Source organism: Canis lupus, chromosome 32 (assembly GCF_011100685.1).
Source record: "Canis lupus familiaris isolate Mischka breed German Shepherd chromosome 32, alternate assembly UU_Cfam_GSD_1.0, whole genome shotgun sequence".
NCBI lineage: Eukaryota > Metazoa > Chordata > Mammalia > Carnivora > Canidae > Canis > Canis lupus.
In genome coordinates, this window is record NC_049253.1 from 5,443,386 (window position 1) to 5,467,617 (window position 24,232).

General features: G+C 33.9%; 2 protein-coding genes across 2 annotated transcripts in view; one reads left to right on the top strand and one right to left on the bottom strand.

The window, feature by feature from the left end:
- The window catches only part of NDST4 (N-deacetylase and N-sulfotransferase 4), a 252,753-nt gene that overhangs the window by 155,309 nt on the left and 73,212 nt on the right, over positions 1-24,232 (top strand). The gene's annotated exons all lie outside the window — the stretch shown is intronic.
- LOC102151754 (cytochrome c oxidase subunit 7C, mitochondrial-like) lies at positions 13,267-13,638 on the bottom strand. Its single transcript, XM_038581778.1, has one exon. It carries the CDS (start codon positions 13,611-13,613, stop codon positions 13,422-13,424), a length of 192 nt encoding a protein of 63 aa, XP_038437706.1. The 5' UTR covers positions 13,614-13,638; the 3' UTR covers positions 13,267-13,421.

A 24,232-nucleotide genomic window follows, 5' to 3' on the forward strand; every position in this document is an offset into this window, starting at 1 on the left:
TAAGACATCCAAGTATTCTTTGATGATCTTGATTCTGATTTCCTATAAATGCCATGCTTTATAGAAAATCGTAACAATCAAATAATATTCCATGTAAAACAAAGCAGTTGCATAGTCTGTCAAAATATGCTTCTCTACAAAATAATATATTAATATTTCTAACTCAGGGTCGCAGGATATTTTTACATGTGTTCTAGCACTGTTTATTTAAAAAATAAATAAATAAATTGACTTCTAACTGCTCTACTATAGTGAAATATGCCTCTTATCTGGGCAGGGATTTTGAAGCAATTAGTGTTACTGGTTGCTGTGGGGCACGGAGCCTGGAAGAACAGCCACCAACTGTGAGAAGAATGGACCCCCGTAGAGTATATAGATTGTGGAAAATTCTATTTCCACTCACTGAAAGATCTACAGTCACCTTTTTTTTCCCTTTATCTGTTTTTTTTTTTTCCTTAAAGATTTGCAGGACTAACCTTTACAAAAGGACATAAATCACCACTTCTGAGGTGATTCACACTCACAGCAGGGACTTTGTAAAATCTGGAGTCAGCTAAGATCCGTGGCCTCACTATGTATGATATTATTCTTTCTATTCACACCGAAAATCAGGATCAGAGTTAGTACAAGGATCTAGAGAATGTGAAGAAATTTTGCTCTTTTCTCATTTAGGGGAGTAGTGCAGCTTTTGTTTAATTTTCCATAGTAGGATTTACATAGAAATTAGACAGAATATTTTTGTCTCCTAAACCTGAACCCTCTCTTTTCATCAAATAAAAGGAAGATTGCTATTATTGTGCAGACATGCTTCTTTCTAATGCAATGGTTGCTACAGATCCTGATGGAATACAATTTACATTCCTATATATTTCTAGACCATGAGCAAATCCATAAAATTGCATTGGTTTTTTTTTTTTTCAATTTTGTTTCCCTAGAAAAATAAATGAAAACAGCAATATTTTATTGAGGAAGTCTATTTCATCTAGTGTAACTGGATAATTTAGTTTTCCCAAAGCATGTTATGAAAGGTGATGGAACAGCTCTTTAGCATAAATAAATTTTCAACAGAAAAAAATGCAACCTCTGATTTATGCAGATGTTAGTCAATAGATAAACCTTTCTTCCCCTCTCTTTATTTTGAAGCTTGTAATATGTAAGTATTAGATGCATAATGCTCTTGACATTCAGGGATAGTTTGGAAGCAAAAACCAGTGAATTTGTGGTGATAAGAAAGAAAAGTAAAACCTCTCTGCATCACTGTTTATATGCCTTAGTGGGTTGGTGGGATAGTAGGAAGGTAAGTGGGTTTTGTAGAACTTCACAAAATTAAAATTGAAAATGTGTGCTATTTTTTGGTTTGTGAGTTTTCACCCCATTCTTGATTTTTATCATCTCTTCCACAAATTATATAACACCTTCAATATATCTTGTTTCTTTTTCTTCATATTTATTTTTTTTTCTAATTTTGTAGTACAGTGAAGCAGAAAGACCATTTGTATCACTTTACTTTATTTCACTTTGTTTACTCCTACTTCACTTTCCCCTGACTACTCCAAGGAGTCAGATAATGTGAAAATAAAAATATGAGCATAAACATATTGACTTTCCCAAAACATATTCGTGTTTTCATATTTTTTTATTTCTGGTGACCAAATTATTTAGTCTCAATTTTCCATTAGAATCTATATGCTGAAATAATGAGTATCTATGTAAATACCTAACTTGCTGGTTTCCATTGAGGAATTAAAAAGAAAAAATCTAATTTTCTTATCAGCAGATGGCCGAAAAGGTTCTATCATTAAAGTTAGCTTGAGTTGATATTTATTTGTCAATTTTTTATTTGAGGTTGACCTAATCTTAAATGTAACAATTCCTGATAAAAATGATTGGAAATCTGGCACTTAATTTATAATTAATTCTTACAATGCCGACTGTTCTTTAGAGGGCAAACCCTCAACTGCTATTTGTATCTCAATCATTTTATTTCTTCTTTTATTCCATTTTTTTAAAGAGACCATCCTGAGGACACTATCAAATAGTTCTAATGTGTGAATATTCATACATGTGCATAACTCAGTCAAGAAATGCTTGGGAATGCTGTCCAGAGGAATTGATATTTGAGTGAGCTGAACAATAGTAAGGATTCATCAGACAAATAAGGTAGCATGGTGGGGCTGTGGAGTGGGAGTTTGCAGTAGGAGGTTTCCAGTCTGAGAGAAGAGACATAGAAAGTTATAGAGGGTAAAATAACCATGGCAAGTTTGGGAACTGTAAATGTTCGGGTTTTGCAGGAGTACAAAATGAAAATAAAGTTTTAAGAGTAGGTAAGAATAAGATCATAAAAATTTCGTATGACATGTCGACAGTTTGAATGTTATTATTCTGTTGTAGGAAGAGAAGGAATTTAAGCAAGAGAGTGACAGAATCAATTATTAATTGTTATTTGTAATTTTAGCTGACATTTCAGGGTCTGTCCTATATAGAGAACATTAGTATATACTCCTTCCTATGCCGACAGTACTTTTCTATCCCTAGTATTCCCACCTCCACCTTACTATTTAATCCTTCAGATTTCACTTCTACTTTCTCTTCCTCACCTGGGCCCTCACAGGTTTAGGACATGACTCAACTGCTATATATACACATGGAGCCACATGCACAAGAGTGCTTTCAGTGGTATCTTTATGTTTTATATTACCTTCCTTACCCATGCTATGTGTACCCGCAGGCATGAAGTGTTGGCTTAACAGGTATTTGTTGAATAAACTCATAAGTGAAAATTATAGGATCATAACTGCATGTATGATATACCACATGCTGTTTCACACAAATTGTTAGAGCTGCGTCAGAAGAAAAGGGAAAGGAAGGGAGAATGAAAGAGTAGAAAGGAAAGCACAGGAAGGGGAGAGGTGATAAGGAAAGGAAAGGAAAAAAGGGAAGGGAAGGGAAAGGGAAGGAGTCAAGGATGGAAAGAAGAAAAAATGGAAACCCATTCCTTTCTCTTTCATCAGATGGGCCACAGGAATGTAACTTATCTAGTTACTGAAATTCAAAGGATCTTGTTTTAATGTATTATTTGTATTAATTATAAGAAAAAGTCATATAATATTCCATTGCTTCAGAATTTCTCTGTTTGTAAAATGGGGAGAATAATGTTAGTCCCCTTACTGTTTTACACAGATAATATGAAATGTGATAAAAAAGTAAGTGCTTTGGTTTTTCAGAGAAAATGTAAATAATTTGGATAGAATTCTTACTTGAAAAAGTAGAAATATATATCATTTTTATTATCAAATGATATTTGAGGTGTGTTAGCAGCCCATAAACTCTGGGTTTATTTACAGTTTGAATTTTGCTTGATTGTTTCTCCCTGCTGAAACACATAAATCATGGGGTAAAGACATTTTCTTTTTACCAAGGCTTTTAGTTTATTATATGTTTTGCTTCTGAAAACATTCTTGGTTGTGTTACTTTATTGTGCTTTCTGAGCTATTTTTAAATGATAACATTTCTATCATTATTCTTTCTTCCAGTAAAACAAATTGACCCATCAAATGCAACACTTGCTTGGCCAGGCAAGACTGTTTTTTTAATTCGGTTTTGGTTCCTACCAAAGTACCTCAGATGTTTTTGTCAAAAGTTTCTGGTTTTGTGGTTAGTGTTGTTGATTTTAAGGCCTATATTATTATTATTATTATTATTATTATTATTAAACAATAGAGAGGTTTTCTGGAAACACTGGGTCCATACATTTTTAAAACTTTATAGTGAACATTGTTGTGGAAATCTTGCTCAAATGAGGAATAAATAGAATTATAGCAATCTCTGTGTTTAGTACATAAAAATTAATTATATGAAAAATGGAAGACCTTCCCAATTGTTTCATAATTATAGATAATTTAGATGAACAAATTGAACTCAATAGAAATAAGAAAACCCAATCCCACAGATTAAATAGAAAACTCTAGGCTAGATTTCATTACTTATCACAAAGGGAAAGGGTACTCTTCATGTCTACAATCATTGATCCTACAGATCTGTCTCCATTGAACTTCACATCTAACAGAACAGTGAGAGTTCAATGACCTCTGTGAAGACATTAACTAAAACTAGAGAAGGGGCAAAGAGATTTAGAAGTAAAGAAAAGGTCGTGTTCTTGTAAACGGCAAGTTCACAACTGCCAACATCCTTTAGAACTATGTGAAAATTACTAACTTAAACAATGTAAAAGATTCCAAGCATGAAGCGTTTCCCTGATTTATAATTGTCACTTTTAGCACAATTTAAGGTATCCAATAATAGCATTCAAGGTATAAAGTGTAAGTAGTGGAATTTTGCTCCTTCTTGAAGCTGTTATTATATCCACTTAAATTCTCTTTCACACACAGGTACACATTCAAATCAAATGTGAATAAAAGATGTGACTTGAAAATTGCCATCCTCCTGAAATTTCCTTTCAGAAGTCCATTCTGTAGTTCACTTAAACAACTTGCTCAAGCAATCAAATCTATATAGGCAGAGCTTTCTACATGGACTGAGATGTTACGCTCATAAACATAGAGTTTAGGAATTATGAGCTATTTAGAGAAATAAAAAAGAAACTTAAACATATCACATTGCCCCAAATTGGAAGTAGCTTTTATCCTATCTTTTGCCAAATGCTTCTTTAAAAGTATATGCTATAGCATATAATGACTCTTGAATCTTTAGTGATTCAGATTTTTATTTATTTTTTTATTTTTTTATTGGAGTTATGCCAACATATAGAATAACACCCAGTGCTCATCAGATTTTGAAAAAGAAATCCATCTATAAGCAAGCACAGACATAGTGACTTACAGTGCAAGGAGCCATTGGCTGAACTATGATGGTTTGGGAAATGACTTTCTGGTGAGCAAGCAAACTCCCAGTTAAATAAGGCACATTACTTTTATGACATGTTCCCATGGTAGGCCCTATTATATATCTGTTGAATGAATAAGTCCATCAGTAAGTATTGTCAACACTACCTCCAAAAATATACTCCAATTAGTGCTTATTTTCTTTCCATCTCCAGGATGAGCCTACAAAGACAGTGGCTCCATTATTTCTCTCCCAGACAGCTGCTACCATTCCAGCCACCCAGACTCCATTATTCCAAGAGCAGTCAGGATGATATTATTAAATGCAAAATAAAGCATGTCATGGCCATTCTTAAAGCCCTCCAATGGCATCTCATTTAATCTTAGAATAAAACTCAAACTCTGGGCCATGACCTGGCCATCTTCCCTGCAGTAATCAAGTTCCACTCTGCCCTTTACTTACTACACTCCAACCATACCATCCTTATGTCTTTACAGTCTAAATATGCCGAGATTGTTTGCCCCTCAGGACTTTTGTGTTACTGGCACTTTGTTTCAAAATACCGTGGCTTTCAGAAATTTGTAAGCCTAATTTCTTCTGCCATTCATATCTCAGGTCAAACGTCATTTCTTCAGAGAGTGGTTGCCTGCCCTTTACTCAGTACCTATCACTTACATGTCTTAGTTTTTCATAGCATCTACTACTCTCTGAAGCTATCCTGTTGATTTATGTGTTCACCATCTGTCTCTTTCCCCCAATTCTATTTCCTGTCCTTACACAACCAAGGATCCACTCCATATTAGCTCCATGAGTCCAGCAACATTTATGTTGCAATGGAGGATGGAGAGTGCAGGGAGAATATGAGTGGTATAGAGATCAATAAACCACTGTATATTCCTGGATAGATGTCATTATGAGCTGTAGAAGTGATCTTTAGCCCAAGATTTACAATGTTAATGTGCAATTGAAAGCAATTCTGTATATTTGATCACTGTCCGCTTGTTTGTTTTGACACACACAGATGACTTTGTAATTTAGGTAAACAATGTATACCTAAAGTGCTTTATAATTTTTATGCAAATTTGACTTAAAGTAATATTTTATTTTATCTTAACTGCCTACATGAATGCCTAAAATTAGAAAGACATAACTAGCAATAATTTCCTAAGAAACACAAACATAAATATGAGATATGCAGGTAAAATCTGTAAAAATTCCTGTGATATCCAAGCCATCTTCAAAACCCACTCAAGTATTGACACCCATTATTTTTAATATGATAAAGTTCTCTTTGTTCTAGTTATAGTAAATTGCTAGCTAGTACTTATTCAATGTTTACTATATTTAATATTCTAAATGATTTATGTGTATCAACTCATGTAATCCTTCCAAGAACCATATGAAATGGATGTTATTATCTCCATTTTCTAAATGAGGAAACTATCCAGTAATGTTAATTAATGTAGTATCATGCAGCTGGAGATTGCAGAACTGCAAGTTTAACTTAGGAAGTCAGGTACCAAAGCCTTCACTCTTTTTGCATTACATTTTGCTGTCTTCCTAGTCAGACAACTGTCAAAACAGTAATATAACTTGAGAAAAACCTGTCTCTTTGAGGGAAAATGATCTTAGCAGCAATAACTGTACTCCATCAACTTCTAGGGTTGAATAGGTTTGTGTAATTGCATGCTCACATCAAAGCTGTAGGTTCCTTGATTCACTCAGTAAGCACCAATTAAGTACTATTAGTGTATCAAAGAAGTAAGAACACAAGGGTACAGTCCTCATAGACTGATGAAAGAAATAAATATAAAGTTTGATAAATGCTATTTTAACAAGGAATGGATGATTGCCTGGTTGGCTCAATTAGTTAAGCATCTGACTCTTGATCCCAGTTCATGTCACGATCTCAGGATGGTGAGTTCAAGCCCCATACTGGGCACCATACTCAGTGTAATGAAAAAAAAAAAAGTGAAGAAAGAAGAAGAAGAAGAAGAAGAAGAAGAAGAAGAAGAAGAAGAAGAAGAAGAAGAAGAAGAAGAGGAGGAGAATGGAAATACACAAAAGGGTGGTTTCCAGGGTCTGAAAGAATTAGAAAAGTCTACAAGGACAATGTGATTTTTGAGCTGGACAGAGTATTTAGAATTTTGACTGACATTGAAGAAGAGGTTGTTTCATGCTGACAGGAAACTAATGAGCTGAAGGCATACATGGAAAGAACAATAGAAACAGGGATAAGAGTGAAAGGAGATAGGAGGTTGGAAGAGGCCTTGGGGCTTTGGGTACAAGTCTTATAGGGGCACTAGAGTAGGTGAGTGATATGATACACAGGTTTAGAAACAAAGTGAATATTCTTAATGTTTAATATTCAAGCTATTCCATCAAGATGGTGATCTTCCTTGAAAAAGGATACTTTTCCTTTCATCAGACCATGAGTAGTTTGTTCCCATGCTAGAACCTTCAAAAAACTGTCCTCGTCTCCATAAAAAAACAAATCTTGTTAGTCCATCGCTCACAAATGGGATGCTGGTAGAAGAGGACAACAGTAGGTGCTATCCTTTCTTCTAGGCTATCTTTGCAAAATGAACAATCTCAGGACTTCAGAAAATTAGCCTTTAAAAATGATTTTAATACTGTGTAACAATGGAAACACTGCAATTTTGAACCCATAGTCTATGTGGGGTTATTTTCCTATGTTTTTCCTTTTCTTTTTTCCCTCTTTCCTTTTAACTTTCTTTACTTCCCTCTTTTCTTTCTTTCATTTCTTCCTCCCTCCATCCTTCCCTCCTTCTTTTCCTTCCCTTCTTCCTCCTCTCCTCCTCCCACTTCCCCTATTTCCCTCCTCCCCCATTCCTTCCCCCACCCCATCTTTTCTTTCTCTTGTTCTCTTTAATGAGCAACTTCAGCTCATTATTTCTAGAATCACTGTATTACTAGACCAAAAAAACATGTAGTAATATTACATGTTACTGTCCACTAACTTTTAATGCCAACATAATGATAAAAATAAAAGACTTCGGTTAACAACCAATGAAGTAGATTTCAAAACAAACCTATGTTTAGGAAAACACACAGACTTTGTATTACTCCAATTAGTGTCTTCAGTGAAGTGTTTTCTGTATTTAAAAAAGAAAAAAAAAAGAGTCAGTTCTTAAGACTTTGTCCATATCCAAGAAAAATGACTTTTTATCTCATAATCCAATCATGAAAAGAAGGGTTGTAATTTTTTGCATATTTTGACTGTTAATAAGTAGATGATTATAAAACAGGTATGAATTAAATATCTAGTATATTTATCTTAATTTCTAATTTGACGTATTAACCTCATTGCATCCTACCTGGTATCAGTGGGAAGAAAATAGTGAGCCATGAAGAAATAAAACCAAATTCAAGTACAAAGTTCACTGGCCCCGTTATGGCATTGACCAATCTTTTGAGGTTCCCTCCTAGAGATGTGATAGCTTTGTGTTTTGTTTTTAGTAGACTGAACAGAGAGACCACAGAGGAAACGCCTATTTGTGATTGCATAAGAACCCTTGAAAACAGGGTGAGGTTAGTGAGAACATTTGCCTTTAGGGATCCTCTTACAATTCTCTGGCTTTCAGTATTTATACCTAGTGCCTTTGCTAAGCAACATGTTATTTAATTTTTCTTCATTTAAAAAATTAATTAGGATAATGAAGTTTAATATTTTAAGTGAAAATAAAAAAAAAGATCAACATCTGTAGCAAAAGAGGAATTATAGGAGCAGATAAAAAATATCCCTATTTCCACTTGCCACTATCTTGTTTCCAAGTAACCTGTTCTCTATTCTCCGCCTGGCAATGCCAGGAGTGAAAAAGAAGTTAATGAAACATTAAAGGGAAACAAGCAGTTGCTCTTGCTTTTCAAAAGATAGTGATTAAAAGCATGGACTGGAAACTCAAGTACTACTCACCTCAATTTCCTGCCACCTCAGGTTTAACATAAGCAAATTGCGAAACCTGAATTTAGTGCCATGACTGTTGAAGTTTCAAGGAAGTACAGAGAAAGGGGGTACTAATTCTGAAAGGATGATTGTTACCTTATTAAAAAGTAGTATTCCTTATAATTTACACAGTCACCCACTTGTATTTAAAGTATTTCAAGGTTTTAAAATATGTTTAGTATTTCTCTCCTAATGGACGGTGAAAAGAAATTCCCTCTAAGCCAGTGGTATCTAACATTTTTTGAGACTTATACCATATCAATAAAAATGATTTTGAACATGTATCCACAAAACATTCATAAATGTTTATTTACATATAAGTTAAATTCATTCCCATTATGCTAACACATTACTATACCACATACATTATATTGAGATACACAATAAATAAAAATAAAATTGTAATATTTTCTTATGGAGATACGTTTATTACCCCTGCTGGCATTCTTGCATTCTGGGGACCACTGCAGTAGTAGATTGAGAAGCTAATTAAGAGACAGAAAAGCATTATAAATATGAAAAACAAATGTTGTTATTTTGTGTATTTTGTATATTCTTCTAACCTCTCTTTAGTATCAGGACCAAATCATGCAATGCCTTATAGGCCATAGAAAGACATTTTATTCTTTATATTATCGTAAGTGTGTTTTTTATATTTTTTTTACAAGTATTCTCTTTATTTAAATGTGATGTGAGCCATTGGAAGCTTTTGAATAGGGATCTGACACAATCAGATTATGTTTTGAAAGAAATAATCTGTCTGCCGAATGGAGAAGAGTCTGAAGTCAGCCAGTGTGGAACAAAGATACAAATTAAGAGGATATTTTAAGGCAAAAATTAATGCTCGGGCAGGGCAATACTAGTGGAAGTAGTGAGACATAGTTGACTATAGAATACCTTTTATTGATGGATTTGATGTGGTGTGGAAGAAAGAAGAGTCAATAATGGCCCAAATGATTTAGCTTGAAGAAGCAGATGAATGAAAGCACATTTACTAAGATGAGGAATATTGGGAGAGGAGCCAGTTTGAGGAAGGGGCTATCAAGAGTACATTTACTAAGAAGCTGAGATTGAGATATACTTTAGGCATCCAAAATATTAGTCATTTGGCTTTGTGAGTCTGCAATTCAGGAGATTATAATAGTAAGATATATTGGCATCAAGATGTCATATAAAGTTATGGGACTGTATAAGCAAAATTATAGATTCAATAACATGCAAAATTTCTCTCTTATATTTGGGAATATTATCTTAGATATTTCTTATTAGTATTGCAAGGAAAATCCTCTCATTTTCTCTAGGATAAAGAACAAGCCACTATACACACACGCAAGCCCCCTCCCTTGAATGACTGTCATAATAGTGAAATATGATAATGTTTTAGGGCCTCTTTTTTCTCTAATAGAAATGTTCATTTCCTGAAATGGCAATTCTGAGAAATTAAAGACATGGATGATTGAGATGAGCTTTCCATTTTTGCTCACATACTACAGTTTATGCCTCATTGGATACTTTTAATTTCCCCTCTATTCCTTTTACCAAGCTTTTGAGTGGGTCTGAAGAGAACGTGCTTTGACATGTTTAAGGCATCCTGAGACAGAATCTGTACCCGTGATCATATCTTTTCAGTGTCCACAAGGTCTCATAGTATCTTTTTCCAGCTCATCTTTCTTGCTCCCTTGCCATTTTGGACGATAAAGAACCAGCTCATAAATGTTTAACAGACAAGATAAGCTAATAAATACAGCTCGAAATATCATCCTCTTACAATAGTCAAAGAATTATCTGTCCTGGAATAATTTCTTATGCCAACCAAGAAGAGCTCTCTATGAAGCCAAACTGTTTAAGTCAAAATTAAAAATAAAATCTACATTTCAAATGAGATATTAGCAACTTTTCTGGCATTTTAATGATACATCTTGCTACTATCTCAATAACCTTTTAATTTCATACTAATGCATAAAATTATCTTTACTAATGAGTAAGGATTTACTCAAGGAAATTGGGGATATCTTAAATTATAAACTTTTGAATGGCCATTGAATTAGTCTAAATTAGAAATTTAGATTTCTAATAAGTCTCAGTGGTTCAGAATTTTTAAGCCTCTAACCCTGATGCCATCCATGTTAGCCTAGATATAGTGATTTACAAATTCTCCTTCCTTCATATGCTTTATTCATAATTGTCATAATAAATAAAAGTAAACTTTTTTTTATTATTATGGCTCTTGTTTCCTTTTCATTGAAGAATATAACTAATTAGGAGGTGGTAATTTTTTGATTAAGTGAATTTTGAAAACAATAAATATATAAATTTCTTAAATTATAGGGTTTGGATCAAATTGGCATACTATTTTGATTAAGATATTGGTGGATGGCATGATATTGAGTAATAGAAAAAGAATTGGTCCATTCCAAGCCTTATATTTTGTAACATAAATGTTTCATAAAATTTTCCCTTATATATATTTAAACATAATAACATCAGAACACTTTTCAAGATAGTTAATTAAACAATTTTAAAATATATTATTTAAGCCAATGGTTTACTTCCTTTACTATAATGTGAAAGTAGAAAACAATGTTGTTGAAATTGCTTCAGAATAGTAAAATTACAGACTTTAAGAATTAATTTGTTGTCCAAGAAAAAAGGTTTGAAAAGTTACTGTTTGTGTGTTTGTGTTAATGTGTTTCTGGATTTTGCTCTATTTTTCTGAATCTAGTTATAGTAGAGAGAAAACTTTAACCTTGGATAACAAAAAATTGTCTAACTTCAAATATAATTCATAATTGAAATTGTACCAGTGTCCTGCAGCTGCTATCCAGTTAAATGACTTTATATAACATATTGAGCAATATGGAAGGGTCAAGCATTTTATATTTAACAAACTCTGTGTAATTAAAGAGTATGTTAACATAGTTTTTTACTGTCCCTGAAAAAGACAAAAGCTCACAAGAATTGAATTCAACTGAGTTGATTTAAAATGTATAAAAATATGGTTTTTTCTAATAACAGAAGTAATAAAAACATGCTTTCATAGAACAATGTGGAAAATAAAGGAAAATAAAACAGGACAAAATTCACCTACCTCCCGCCACAATTAACATTTTAAAGTGCTTCTTAAGTATGTATAACCATAGAATATACAGTTTATATCTTGTCATTTTAATTTAGTATTCTAGCGTGAGGATTTTCCCCTGACATCAGAGTTATTTTTTTTTAAGTTGGGCAGTCATAAAGATTTAATTATATCCATATTTAAGTAACTATTGCATGATTATTGGAGATTGTGATGATAGGCCCAGTCACATAAAGTTTTTTAAGGTTCCACCAAATCAGTAGTTTAACATTAGGGGTACGCAGATAATCTAATGTTGTGAGGACTAATTTAGGCAGTAGTTTTGTTCTATGGAAGGATGTAGAACCACTCAGAGCAATTTTTCAAGAACCCAAAGAGACTTTCTTGTAACTATTCTTGTTTTTAAATAATAGTTTAAAAAGTACAGCACCCCTATTCACTGAAAAGTCTAGAGCTCAAATGGAGCACCAGTTTACAATCTATGCTTTACGGCATTTTTCTAACATCAGTATGGTATTCCAAAAGTGACTAAACAAGGATTAAACATTTAAAAACTACCTTTTTCCTGCCCCAATACAAAGCCCTAGGAACAAAGTCACTACATTTTAAGTAACTAGCAGCATTTCACTATCAATAACATAAATTTGATTCACTGATATAAATTACTAATCAGAACCATCTTTTAGTCCATTTCTACTAAAATTCCAGAATAAACTTGAAATATTTCCATATTGTTTTATAAGCTATTACGTTTCATTTCAAATATTCTACTTTTATTTAGTCTAAAGAAGACTAGTATTGGTCAATAGCAAATTTATCATGGCAAAATTTTAGTTTTAGATCACAGGTCTGGAGGAAAGTCTTGGAACTTCACTCTGTATACACTAGTGCTTTTCCTCATGAGTGTCACTCATGAAGAAAACCAATTTTACTGCTTATTTAGTAAAGGCAAATAAAAGTATACTTCTTTTTCAATTAAAAGATTACTATGTGACAACAAAGTTTGTATTTTTAGTAACATAGATTACCAACAAGGTCCTGACCTAGTAATAAAAAATTAAATAAAACCTCAAATCTAAAAACAAGGAACAGGTACAATCACACACATATTCTGACCAAACTAATCCTGAATATTTCCCAAATAAAAAAGCACAATTAGGGATCCCTGGGTGGCGCAGCGGTTTAGCGCCTGCCTTTGGCCCAGGGGCGATCCTGGAGATCCGGGATCGAATCCCACATCGGGCTCCCGGTGCATGGAGCCTGCTTCTCCCTCTGCCTGTGTCTCTGCCTCTCTCTCCCACTCTGTGTGTGGCTATCATAAATAAATTAAAATATTTAAAAAACCCACTTTATTAAAAAAAGCACAATTATTACATTCCATGTTTCAGCAAAGAGGCATTAAAGATTCATGCCATAAGTTTATTTACAAACATGTTGAGTATGTTCAATTCAAGAGTTTGATCCATTTTTCAGGGACTGCACCTCTTAAAATGTTCCTTTTCACATCTGTTTAGTGGATCAATTAAAACATCCTTATTTCTTAAGCAGTTGGTGTCTTACTATAAAAAAAGGTGCAGCAAATCCAGATCCAAAATACAAAGTCATCATAAGTAGTAGCCTCCACTTGTTTTCCACTGAAAATGGCAAATTCTTCCCGGGGCCCTCCTCATCGTGGCTCCTACGGACCACAGAGGTCGTGAACCTCCGGATGCTCTGTCCCAACATAGCGCCGCTGAAGGTCCTGCGAGAGCCGCGGCCCCCGAGAGGGCAGGGACGGCAGCACCACGCCCGCTGCCCTCCGCGACCTTGCTCCCGGCCGAAAGGGCGACATTAGAGTTATTTAAAGTTACACTATGAATGTTATACTATACACTAAAATAAGACTTTGGCATTATTCACTTGATCATTCTCCAGTTGATGTATATTTCTTACCAGTATTTCTCCTTTAATTCACCCTCTATACACCTTATATCTTATGTTAAATAGAAATCTTTTCATACCATTCCTCTCAAAATCATTTAATGATTTCCCTTCAAGTCTGAACCTCTTAGCGTGGATGCACATCTCTTCTCTGTATGAATCCAGTCAGCACTGGCCTCACACCATGCCAAGGACTGCAACATCCAGCCATGTGGGTGGAACCCTTTTTATTCATGCCTGTAACATAGGGCTTATTATGCTCTTCCCTTTCTCTTGTTCACTTTCTTTATCTTTTTCCTCTCCTCGCTCAGTTTAGGTAAAACATCCTCTTTGAAGACTTCCTGACCACCCCCACACCAGGTCCAGTTAGATGCTTCTCTTCTAAACTCTGCTATTAGCTTGAATCACTGCTAACTTAGCATCTATCATCACCCCTTTTTAACTTCTCTGTTTAGATGGTGAGCAGCTTCTGGGATGTTTGCACATGAAATTCCTGTTTGCTTTACCCATGCAACTTAGTGCGTATATATAAATTTGTTAATTAAAATAAATTAAAACTTTTTTAAAGAATTTTTTTATTTACTAGACATTGGTACTTCTGGTCCTTTGTGTGTATTAACTTAATTTCATCTTCAAAACGAACCTTTGAGAGAGGCTCTATTATTTACCTCTTTTTAAAAAATTAGATGAAGAACCTGAAGCATAGCAAAGTTAAGTAGTTAACCTGCTTAAAGTTAGACATTTAGTAAATATCAGAGCTTTTAGTAAATATCAGAGGTTATGAGAGCAGCCCTCATAAAAAAGACCTTATGCTCTTATTCTGGACCAGATATGTGTTCTTAAAGACTACCAAGGACAAGCATAAGATTTGACTTTAGAGTAAAGCAAACAATTAAAAGAACAAAGATACATGTTCAATGCCTCCACTTTATGTCCCAGAGTTAAAAAAAAAAGAGAGAGAGAGAGAGAGAATAAGGAAGGGTAATAATTTGCCAGTGTTTCTTAGCTAGTTAGGGTCTTATCATTCTAATGTTCCTCATTCTAATGTTTTTTTTTCTCATTTTAATGTCTTTTCAGACAAGATTAAATGGACTTAGTACTTCTTTTCTATAAAATTAAGACAGCTGCAAAGAAAATAGAATCAAGAATCACTAAAAGAATAAAAAGAGTTATTACTCCTATTTATTGAAAGCTAAAGTTTTATAAAATATGCTAAGACTTCAGTCTAGATATATAGGCTTAATTGTGAAAAATAAATGCACCACAGTCCCTTCAGAAGAGCTGGAGTTCTAGATACATTCAAATGCAAGTCAATTGGAAATTTGTTTCTAGTCTAGACAAAAGCCTATATCTCCTCTCCACACTTAAGGTCAAGGCCTAAAATTAGATAAAGCAAATGATTTTATTTTACTTCAAATACATATGGAGAAATGTAACAATTATGTATTATTTTGCATTTCTGTGTTTGTATTGGCATGGGAATTAACTACAGGACAGAATGGGTTAACCACATCTATTTGTTTAAAGTATGGAAGTTTAGGGCAGCTTGGGTGGCTCAGCAGTTTAGCGCCGCCTTCAGCAGGGTGTGATCCTGGAGACTCAGGATGGAGTCCCATGTCAGGCTCCCTGCATGGAGCCTGCTTCTTTCTCTGCCTGTGTCTCTGCCTCTCTCTCTCTCTTTCTCTCTCTCTCTCTCTCTCCTCTCTAATGAATAAATAAATAAAATCTTAAAAAAATAAAGTATGGAAGTTTAAAGATCCCATTTATAATGGAAAATATGTTACTAAAGAATGCTTATCTGTAGAATAATCTCCCCCAAATATCTCCTTTCATAATAAGAATTGCTGGTAGAGGTGATAACATGATAGAAAAATTATAGTACAAACGTAAAAGTCAAAGGGACTTTTATCATCCAACTCCAGGTATATGATTAAATCTGTTTCTTCCTAACTCAAGCTTTTCTGCACAATTTTTCTTCCTAAGTATGACTATAAGTCTATTTTTCTTTTCAATTCTTCTCCTTCATTTTCCTTCTTAATACAGTTCCTAAATGAAGCCAAAATATCAGGGTCCACTGAGAATAATACTTTTCAGCTTCATATTTTATAGTTAATTATGTTATGACTCATAAAAAAATTGATCCCAAAGTTCATAATTTTTCTTTTTCTAATTTGTCCTGTTCGAAAGCTGCCTTTTCACCATCTCCTCATTAATGTAAACCGATAGTGGTCCTTGTTTGAAAGCACTTCATCAGAATTAGCCTCAAGTGAGTCAGCTGACAGAAGAAATAGTAATAAATGAACATGTGTCAATGAGAAGGCTGTTGAGCAAAAGAATTTAGTTACCTTCCAGCAGAGACCACAGGATAATTTATTAAAGTGTCAGAAGCAAACCTTTAAGGTAAAAAAATAGCTGATACAAAATTCTCTGATTACCCAAAATGAATCTTTAATGTAAGTAAATGGAAAAGAACAGAATTTCAACTGTGCTGTTCACCATTCAAAATTAATTGGAAAATGGTTGGCTTGAAAATATAATACTCTATAATGAACTGATCAAAGAGTGAATAAAATTAATTCTAAGGTTTGTTTATACATAGTAGAACTACAAAAATGAATGCTAATTATCATTTCTAAGCACTTTTAATCATAAAAATTATCTTTGAAAAAAATGCATGAAATCAGCTAGATTAAAGAAAACAGCGATGCCTGAGTGGCTCAGCGGTTGAGCATCTGCCTTCGGCCCAGGGTGTGGTCCCGGGAGTCCCAGGATTGAGTACCACATTGGGCTCCCTGCATGGAGCCTGCTTCTCTCTCTGCCTATGTTTCTGCCTCTATCTTTGTGTCTCACATGAATAAATAAATAAATAATTTTTAAAAATTAGAAAAGATAAAGGAAAACAAAGAAAAGTTCATGAAAACAAATAATGTCTTTTTATATCTCAATTTCACTAGGTCTTTGCCATTTTTTATAACCTAAATGTTAAAAAAAAAGCATCCTTAATCTAAGGCAAAGTCAAATAAAACCCTTTATCTACACTTATAAGGACATTCTGATTAAAAAGTCAGATTAAGTCTTCTCTGTGAATAGCTGATAAATTGATAAGAAATCTCTATTAACACATTATAGAGAGATTCAATTTGTGTGTGCTACATAACAGCTTTAAGAAGAAGCTAAATATTATCTGTATAATTCTATTCAGGATGAATAGTCTACTTAATAAGCTTTATTCTCACAAATTAGCAGTGAAGTAGCCCACGGATGCATAATGTAGGAATTTTATAGGGTGGTATACTAATTAGATTGAGGCTATACATGTACTACAGACTATTTGTAAGAGGAAAAAAAAAAGAAAGAAAGAATATCCATCATGCAACTGTATTTTGGGCAATGCAGAAACTGACTTCACACAAATTATTATAGCCTGTTTTTCATATCTTTGCTTATTTGTTTTCCATCTTCAGTTTGATAGTGTATGTAAAGTAACTTTAAGTCAGATCCCTTTATATTTAAATAATTTTTAATGTGTTAGTTGTGAGAGGACAAATAGTTGAGAAATGTGTGATATGTATTACAGTAAAAAATAATGTCACTTGGGTGGGGAAATAGGGATTACTTCATAGTCTCAATTACTATTACACAGATTTAATGCATGTGGAAAAGTAGCATTTTGTAAATTAAAAAGTTCCTTTCAGGATGCTTGGGTGACTCAGTGGTTGAGCCTCCACCTTTGGTTCAGGTTGTGATCCTGGGATCCTGGAATTGAGTCCAGCATCAGGCTCCCCTTGGGGAGCCTCCTTCTCCCTCTGCCTGTGTCTCTGTCTCTCTCATGAATAAATAAAAATCTTTTAAAAAATCACTTGTTTTTTCAAATAATCCATTAATCAAAGGTAAACATTTTCATATTTAAATCATGAACATTGTGAAAGATATGTGACAGCAGAACTAACATTTTTAAAAAACATTAATTTAATAAGAATTATAATGCCAATCTCAAAGGAACCCTGAACTAAACCCTGCAGAATCTTATTTTATTCCATCAGCTTTGCTTTTGGCATCTATAACCTAAGTGAAAATTCCCAGAGATGTCAATAGTCTGGAGATTCCCAAATACTGGAGAGTTAAGATGGGAAACCAAAGTCTAGATGATAAGTGCTTCAGGTTTAAAGATAGTGCATGTGTTGTTTTTTAACTTTATTTCTCTTTGCTTTCCTTTATTATAAGTCAGCCTAGACTACAGTTTTCTGGTCTGACATATAAAGAGCTTGGAAGTCATCATTCTATCCCAACAACAAATAAAAAGCTGAAAAAACTCAAAAATTAGCAATTCTTTTTAGATGGGTCAGATAAGTAAGGTTCAGCGTAAATCACTATTAGAAACACAGACAAGTGAATAGAATCAACTTCCTGGGGCAAAAACCTCCATGGGAACCAGAGACCAGGGAGGAAAACCTGAACTGTAATTAATAAGTTGCTAGAGGCTCAGTAGGGACAAGTTTGAGGGTCAAATACTCTAGGGAGATGTAGACATAGGGGAGCCCCTACACTTTTGTGAGTTTTGCATCCAGATGCTTGGCCACATTCTAAGAGTGAATATCTGAGAAAAAAACATCCTTTCATGCTGCCAGCGGAGGGAGGAAAAAGGAACAATTTGGAAATACCCCCAAGCATTCTGTTCTTCTTAACAAGGTTTTACTTAAGGAGAAACTATTTAAACAGAGCCTAATCTACAGGATTTTATCAGAGCCTAATTGACCCAGGAAAAAAAAAAAAAAAACACATAACTCCATGCCAGTCTAGTCATCCAGTTCTACCTAAGAATGGAGAAAGTGGTTGAGAAGCATTTGAGAAATTCACAGTCTGAGACATAGGCTCACTACAAGAGTGAGACCTAATCTTAGGACTATAAAATATATCACACACACATACACACACACACACACAAACATCTGCAACACTTCACCACCACATCAGTTAAGGCCTATTTATAGCAATTCCTTTACCCAGTAGATCATGTCTGGCTATCAAGTACTACCTGTGAATCCATATAGTTTATTTGAAAGTGGATTTAGATTAGTTGTAGATGTATATTGCAAACTCTTCAGCATCCACTAAAAACTGTTTTAAAAAAGGTATAATTGATGGGATCCCTGGGTGGCGCAGTGGTTTGGCGCCTGCCTTTGGCCCAGGGCGCGATCCTGGAGACCCGGGATCGAATCCCACGTCGGGCTCCCGGTACATGGAGCCTGCTTCTCCCTCTGCCTGTGTCTCTGCCTCTCTCTCTCTCTCTCTCTCTCTCTCTCTCTCTGTGACTATCATAAATAAAAAAATAAAAAAAAATAAAAAAGGTATAATTTATATGGTAAGAAAGAATAAAAAATTGAACCATAAAAAATGCTCAAGTAAAGCAACAAAAGTCAGAAAAAAAGAGTGGAACACAAAAATAGGAACAAAGAATTAGGGCAACAAATAAAAAACAATAAATATGGTAAATATTAATCCAACTATATCAGTAATCAATTATGAATGTCAACAACTTAAATATACCAATTAAAAGACAGAGATTGTCAGAACAAATCAAACAAGCCCAACTATATGTTTTTTACAAGAAACCGACCTTATTTTTTTTTATTTTTTTAAAGATTTTATTTATTTATTCATGAGAGACACAGAGAGAGAGAGAGAGAGAGGTAGAGACACAGGCAGAGGGAGAAGCAGCCTCCATGGAGGGAGCCCAACATGGGACTCGATCCCACATCTCCAGGATCACACCCTGGGCTGAAGGTGGCGCTAAACCACTGAGCCACTGGGGCTGCCCCAAGAAATAGACTTTAAATATAAAAAAGTGTATACATTAAACGAAATGGAAGCAAGCAGATATCCCATGCTTAGCACTAGTAAAAAGGAAAGTGTGAATACCTACATTAATTTCAAGCAGAGAAGACTTTAAGGTACAGAAGTTTATCAAGAATAAAAAGGGGCATTACATAATGATAAAGGGGCCAATTCTTCAAGAGAAAATAACAGTTCTCAATGTGTGCACACCTAACAACCAAGTGTCAAACTTTAAGAAGCAAAAACTGATATAACTGCAAGAAAAAAAAAATAGATGAATTCAATATCATATTTGGATACTTTAACACCACTTTTCCCTGAAATGGATAGATCCAGCAGTCAGAAGAACAGCCAGGGCATGGTTATACCCAACACCACCAATCAACTGGATATAACTGATACCTAATAGACTATCTAAAACCAGTAGAATACATATTCTTCTCAAATTTACATGGAACATTAACCAAGATAGATTAATTTCTGGGCCATAAAACACACCTTAACAAATGTAAAAGCATATGAATCATACAGTATCTTTGTTCAGACCACAGTGGAATTAAACTAGCAAACAATAACTGAGAGACAACTGGAAAATCCCAAAATATGTGGTGATTAAACTAGATACTTCTAAATAACACATGGAACAAAGAAGAAATCTCAAGAAATATTAGAAAATATTTTGAAATAAATGAAAATAAAAACACAACTTATTAAAAGTTGTGGGATGCAGCAAATAAAGTGTTTAGAGGTAAATTTATAGCATTGAATGAATATATTATTAAAGAAGGAAGATCTAAAATCAATCCTCTAATCAATCAATTAAATCTAAATAAACAAAAGACAAATAAAGTAATGAAAAATCCAGCAGAAATCAATAAAATTTAAAATGAAATAAATAAAGAAAATAAATACAATGAAAAACTAGTCTTTGAGAAGATCAATAAAATTAAAATCCTATAAGGGCAAGAAAAAAAAGAGAACACAAATTATTAAGATCAGAAATAAAAGAGCAGACATCACTACAGACCCCATGAACATTATAAAGTATAATCAAGGAATGCTATGAACAACTCTATATCAACTAATTTGATAACCTAGATGAAACCTTCAATCCTTAAAAGATACGATTTGCCGAAATTCACATAAGAACTAAAATAGTTGGAGAAGATAAATCAGATTGGGAGAAAATATCTGCAAAAGAGACATCTGAAAAAGGACTAGTACTATCCAAAATATATAAAGAACTCTTAAAACAGAAAAGTAAGTAAAAAAAAAAACAAAAAACCAAAAACACCCAATTGAAAAATGATTCAAAGATCTTAACAGACACCTCACCAAAAGAGATATATGGATGGCAAATAAGCATATGAAAAGATGTTTCATGTCATATTTCATCAGGGAAATGCAAACTAAAACAATAGTGAGACACCATAATGCACTTATTAGAATGTCCAAAATCCCAATGAAAATGTGGAACAATAAGGACTCTCATTCTTTGCTGGTGGGAATGCAAAATGGAACAGCCACTATGGAAAACAATTTGACAGTTTTTTACAAAATTGAATGTACTCTTACCACATGATCTAACAATTGCTCTCCTTATTTTTTTTAAAGATTTTATTTATTTATTCATGAGAGACACAGAAAGAGAGAGAGAGGCAGAGACATAGGCTGAGGGAGAAGTCCCCACAAGGAGCCCTAGGTGGGACTTGATCCCCAGATATGGGGATCATGCCCTGGTCCAAAGGCAGATGCTCAACCACTGAGCGACCCAGGCATCCCTCCTTCTTATTTCTTAAAAGAGTTGAAAACTTATGTCCACACAAAACCTGCACATGGATGTTTATAGCAGTTTTATTTATAATTGTCACAGCCTGGAAGCAACCAAGATGTCTTTCAGTAGGTGAATGAAAGAGTAAACTGTTATATATCCCGAAAATGGAATATTACTCAGAACTAAAAAAAAAAAATTATCAAGGCATTTAAAGACATGAAGAAATCCTAAATGTGTATTACTCTATGAAAGAAATCAATTAGAAAGTGCTACATACTGTATGATTTCACTTATATGACTTTCTAGAAGAGGAAAAACTATGAAGACAGTAAACAGATTAGGGGTTCCTAGGGGTTAGGAAATTGAGAGTGGCAAATAGTTGGAGCACAGAGGATTTTTAGGGCAGGGAAACTATGGGCTTTGGGTGATAAGGATGTGTCACTGTAGGTTCATCAGTTGCAACAAGTTTACCACTCTGATAGAGGATGCTGACAATGGGGGAGGCTATGCATGTGTGGGAGCAATGGGTTTATGGGAAAACTCTGTATCTTCCACTCAATTATGCTGTGAACCTAAAACTGCTCTAAAAAAAAATATCTGTTTAAACCAATCAATTTTTAAATTATAGTTGACTCTGGCAAACTTTTAGTGACAAACCATAACTTTATTTTTTTAAACCATAACTTTCTTAAGAATATGCAAACAGGGGATCCCTGCGTGGCTCAGTGGTTTAGCGCCTGCCTTCAGCCCAGGGCGTGATCCTGTAGTCCCAGGATCAAGTCCCACATTGGGCTCCCTGCTTGGAGCCTGCTTCTCCCTCTGCCTGTGTCTCTGCCTCTTTCTCTCTCTGTGTCTCTCTTGAATAAATAAATAAATAATTTTTTTAAAAAATATACAAACAGAAAATAGTGATCCTAAAAAGCATATAAAATAGCTGTTCACTTGTGTTTTCTTGCAAATAATTTACATCCAATTTGAATAATACATATGCAGCCCAGATGAATATCTGGAATAATATTTACTTTTTCAATACATAGTTGTGTTTTTTTTTTTGTTTTTTTTTTTTTTGTTTTTTGTTTTTTGTCAAAAGCAAATAGTTTAGAGACAGGCAATGATACCTTCACCCTCACTTAAGAGGCCATCATAATTGAAAGTCACACTAATCACTGTCTTTGTTATCAGTTTTAACTAAAAGAATACAGGCAAATGATCTCAAGACTGAATAAGGCCAGTACCACAAAGATAAATATTCCTAGTTGTCACTGGTTAAATGGTATCAAAGCTTCTATATCCCTAATAATTTCATCTCATAATTCCATGAATATGAGTATATGGAGTGTTTTGTATCATTCAACTTTTCTTTTATATCAAAATCACATTTATTTATTGTTCTGTTAAATTAAATACAACATACTGGATTCTTAATGCAAATTTGAAGATTTAACTCTTTTGAAAATGAAGAAGCAGATATAGACATGATCTTAGAATTCTATAGTCCTGTTTTAGTCCTTCTCTTATCTCTCTAGTATACTCATTTCTATCTCAATGCATACATTCTCTAATAATTAATGAATTAGTTGTGAGGGGTATAGTGTACATGAATGCATTTGCCTGCATTATCTTAAAAGCTTTAGTATGGATATGAAATAAGGATTTCTTGGTAGTGAAATATACTGGTTACTCAGGCATCATTGTTACACAAAAGGATAGCATTATGACTCTTGAAAAAGAAAAAAAGTAGGACAACTCATACAACCAGATACCAAAGCTTATTATAAGTAAATTTAATGTACCATTCTGTATAACTGTGGTGCAGTTATATTTCAAGGCATACTAAAAAAAATATTAGGGTAGAAAAATTTAAGTAGGCTAATAGTACAAAATTAATTAGTCACAATATATCCAACTATAAATAATGTATGTGGTATTTATGATCAACTCTTATATTCAATACTTAATATTAATTGAGCAATTATAAAAATAAATATGCTGGGGAGTTTACAAAAACAGATAAAACTCAATTCTACCTTTAAGAAGTTTCCGATTTAATTGGGAAAAATGTTAGATTATACCAGGTAAAACCACCTCGCAATTATTTTTGGCCTATAAAGTGGTGATTTCAAATGGTTCACCTAATATAACAAAAATCTCAAATAGTGTACATGGTAAAGGCACTAAGAGAAGGGTGAAGTACTATCACTATTTAAGAGGTGAGCTTGAAGGCAGAAACTTTCCAAAAGTAAAATCAGAAAGGTGAGTACACAGAGGTATACACAAGGGTGTGGAGAAAGAAATATGTTTGAGGAATGACAGTGGCATCCAGTTATATCAGAGTCAAGACCTGGACTTGTAGGATTGGATCAAAAAGGGTCGCAAGTCTTGTCAAATCAGCTTCGGTCCTAATCAGCTGGTAACTAAAAGCAATGAGCACCTCTGAGGGAGAAAGGTGGCTATATGCTTTATGGAGAATATGTGACATTTGTTGGCTGAATGAATTATGAGGGCAAAGATAGAGGTTGAGAGCAATCAAGAGATTCTTCAATAAGCTAAGGATACATAAAGAGACTCTACATTAGAATAATAGAAATGGAAAGGAAAAGACTACAGCAAGAGAAGTGCCAGGGTAGAATCAAAGTCAAATGCCATAAAGATTCCAAGTTGATAGAAATGGTGGAGAAGGTTTGGAGAGAAAAGTAAGTAGTTGAGAAGAATGTGAAATGATCTAAAGACATTCATATGAATAGGTTGTACATCTCAGATTTGGAAATGCCTCAGTAAGGTTTTTCCTTTTTTTTTATTTTAAGTATTTCTGATT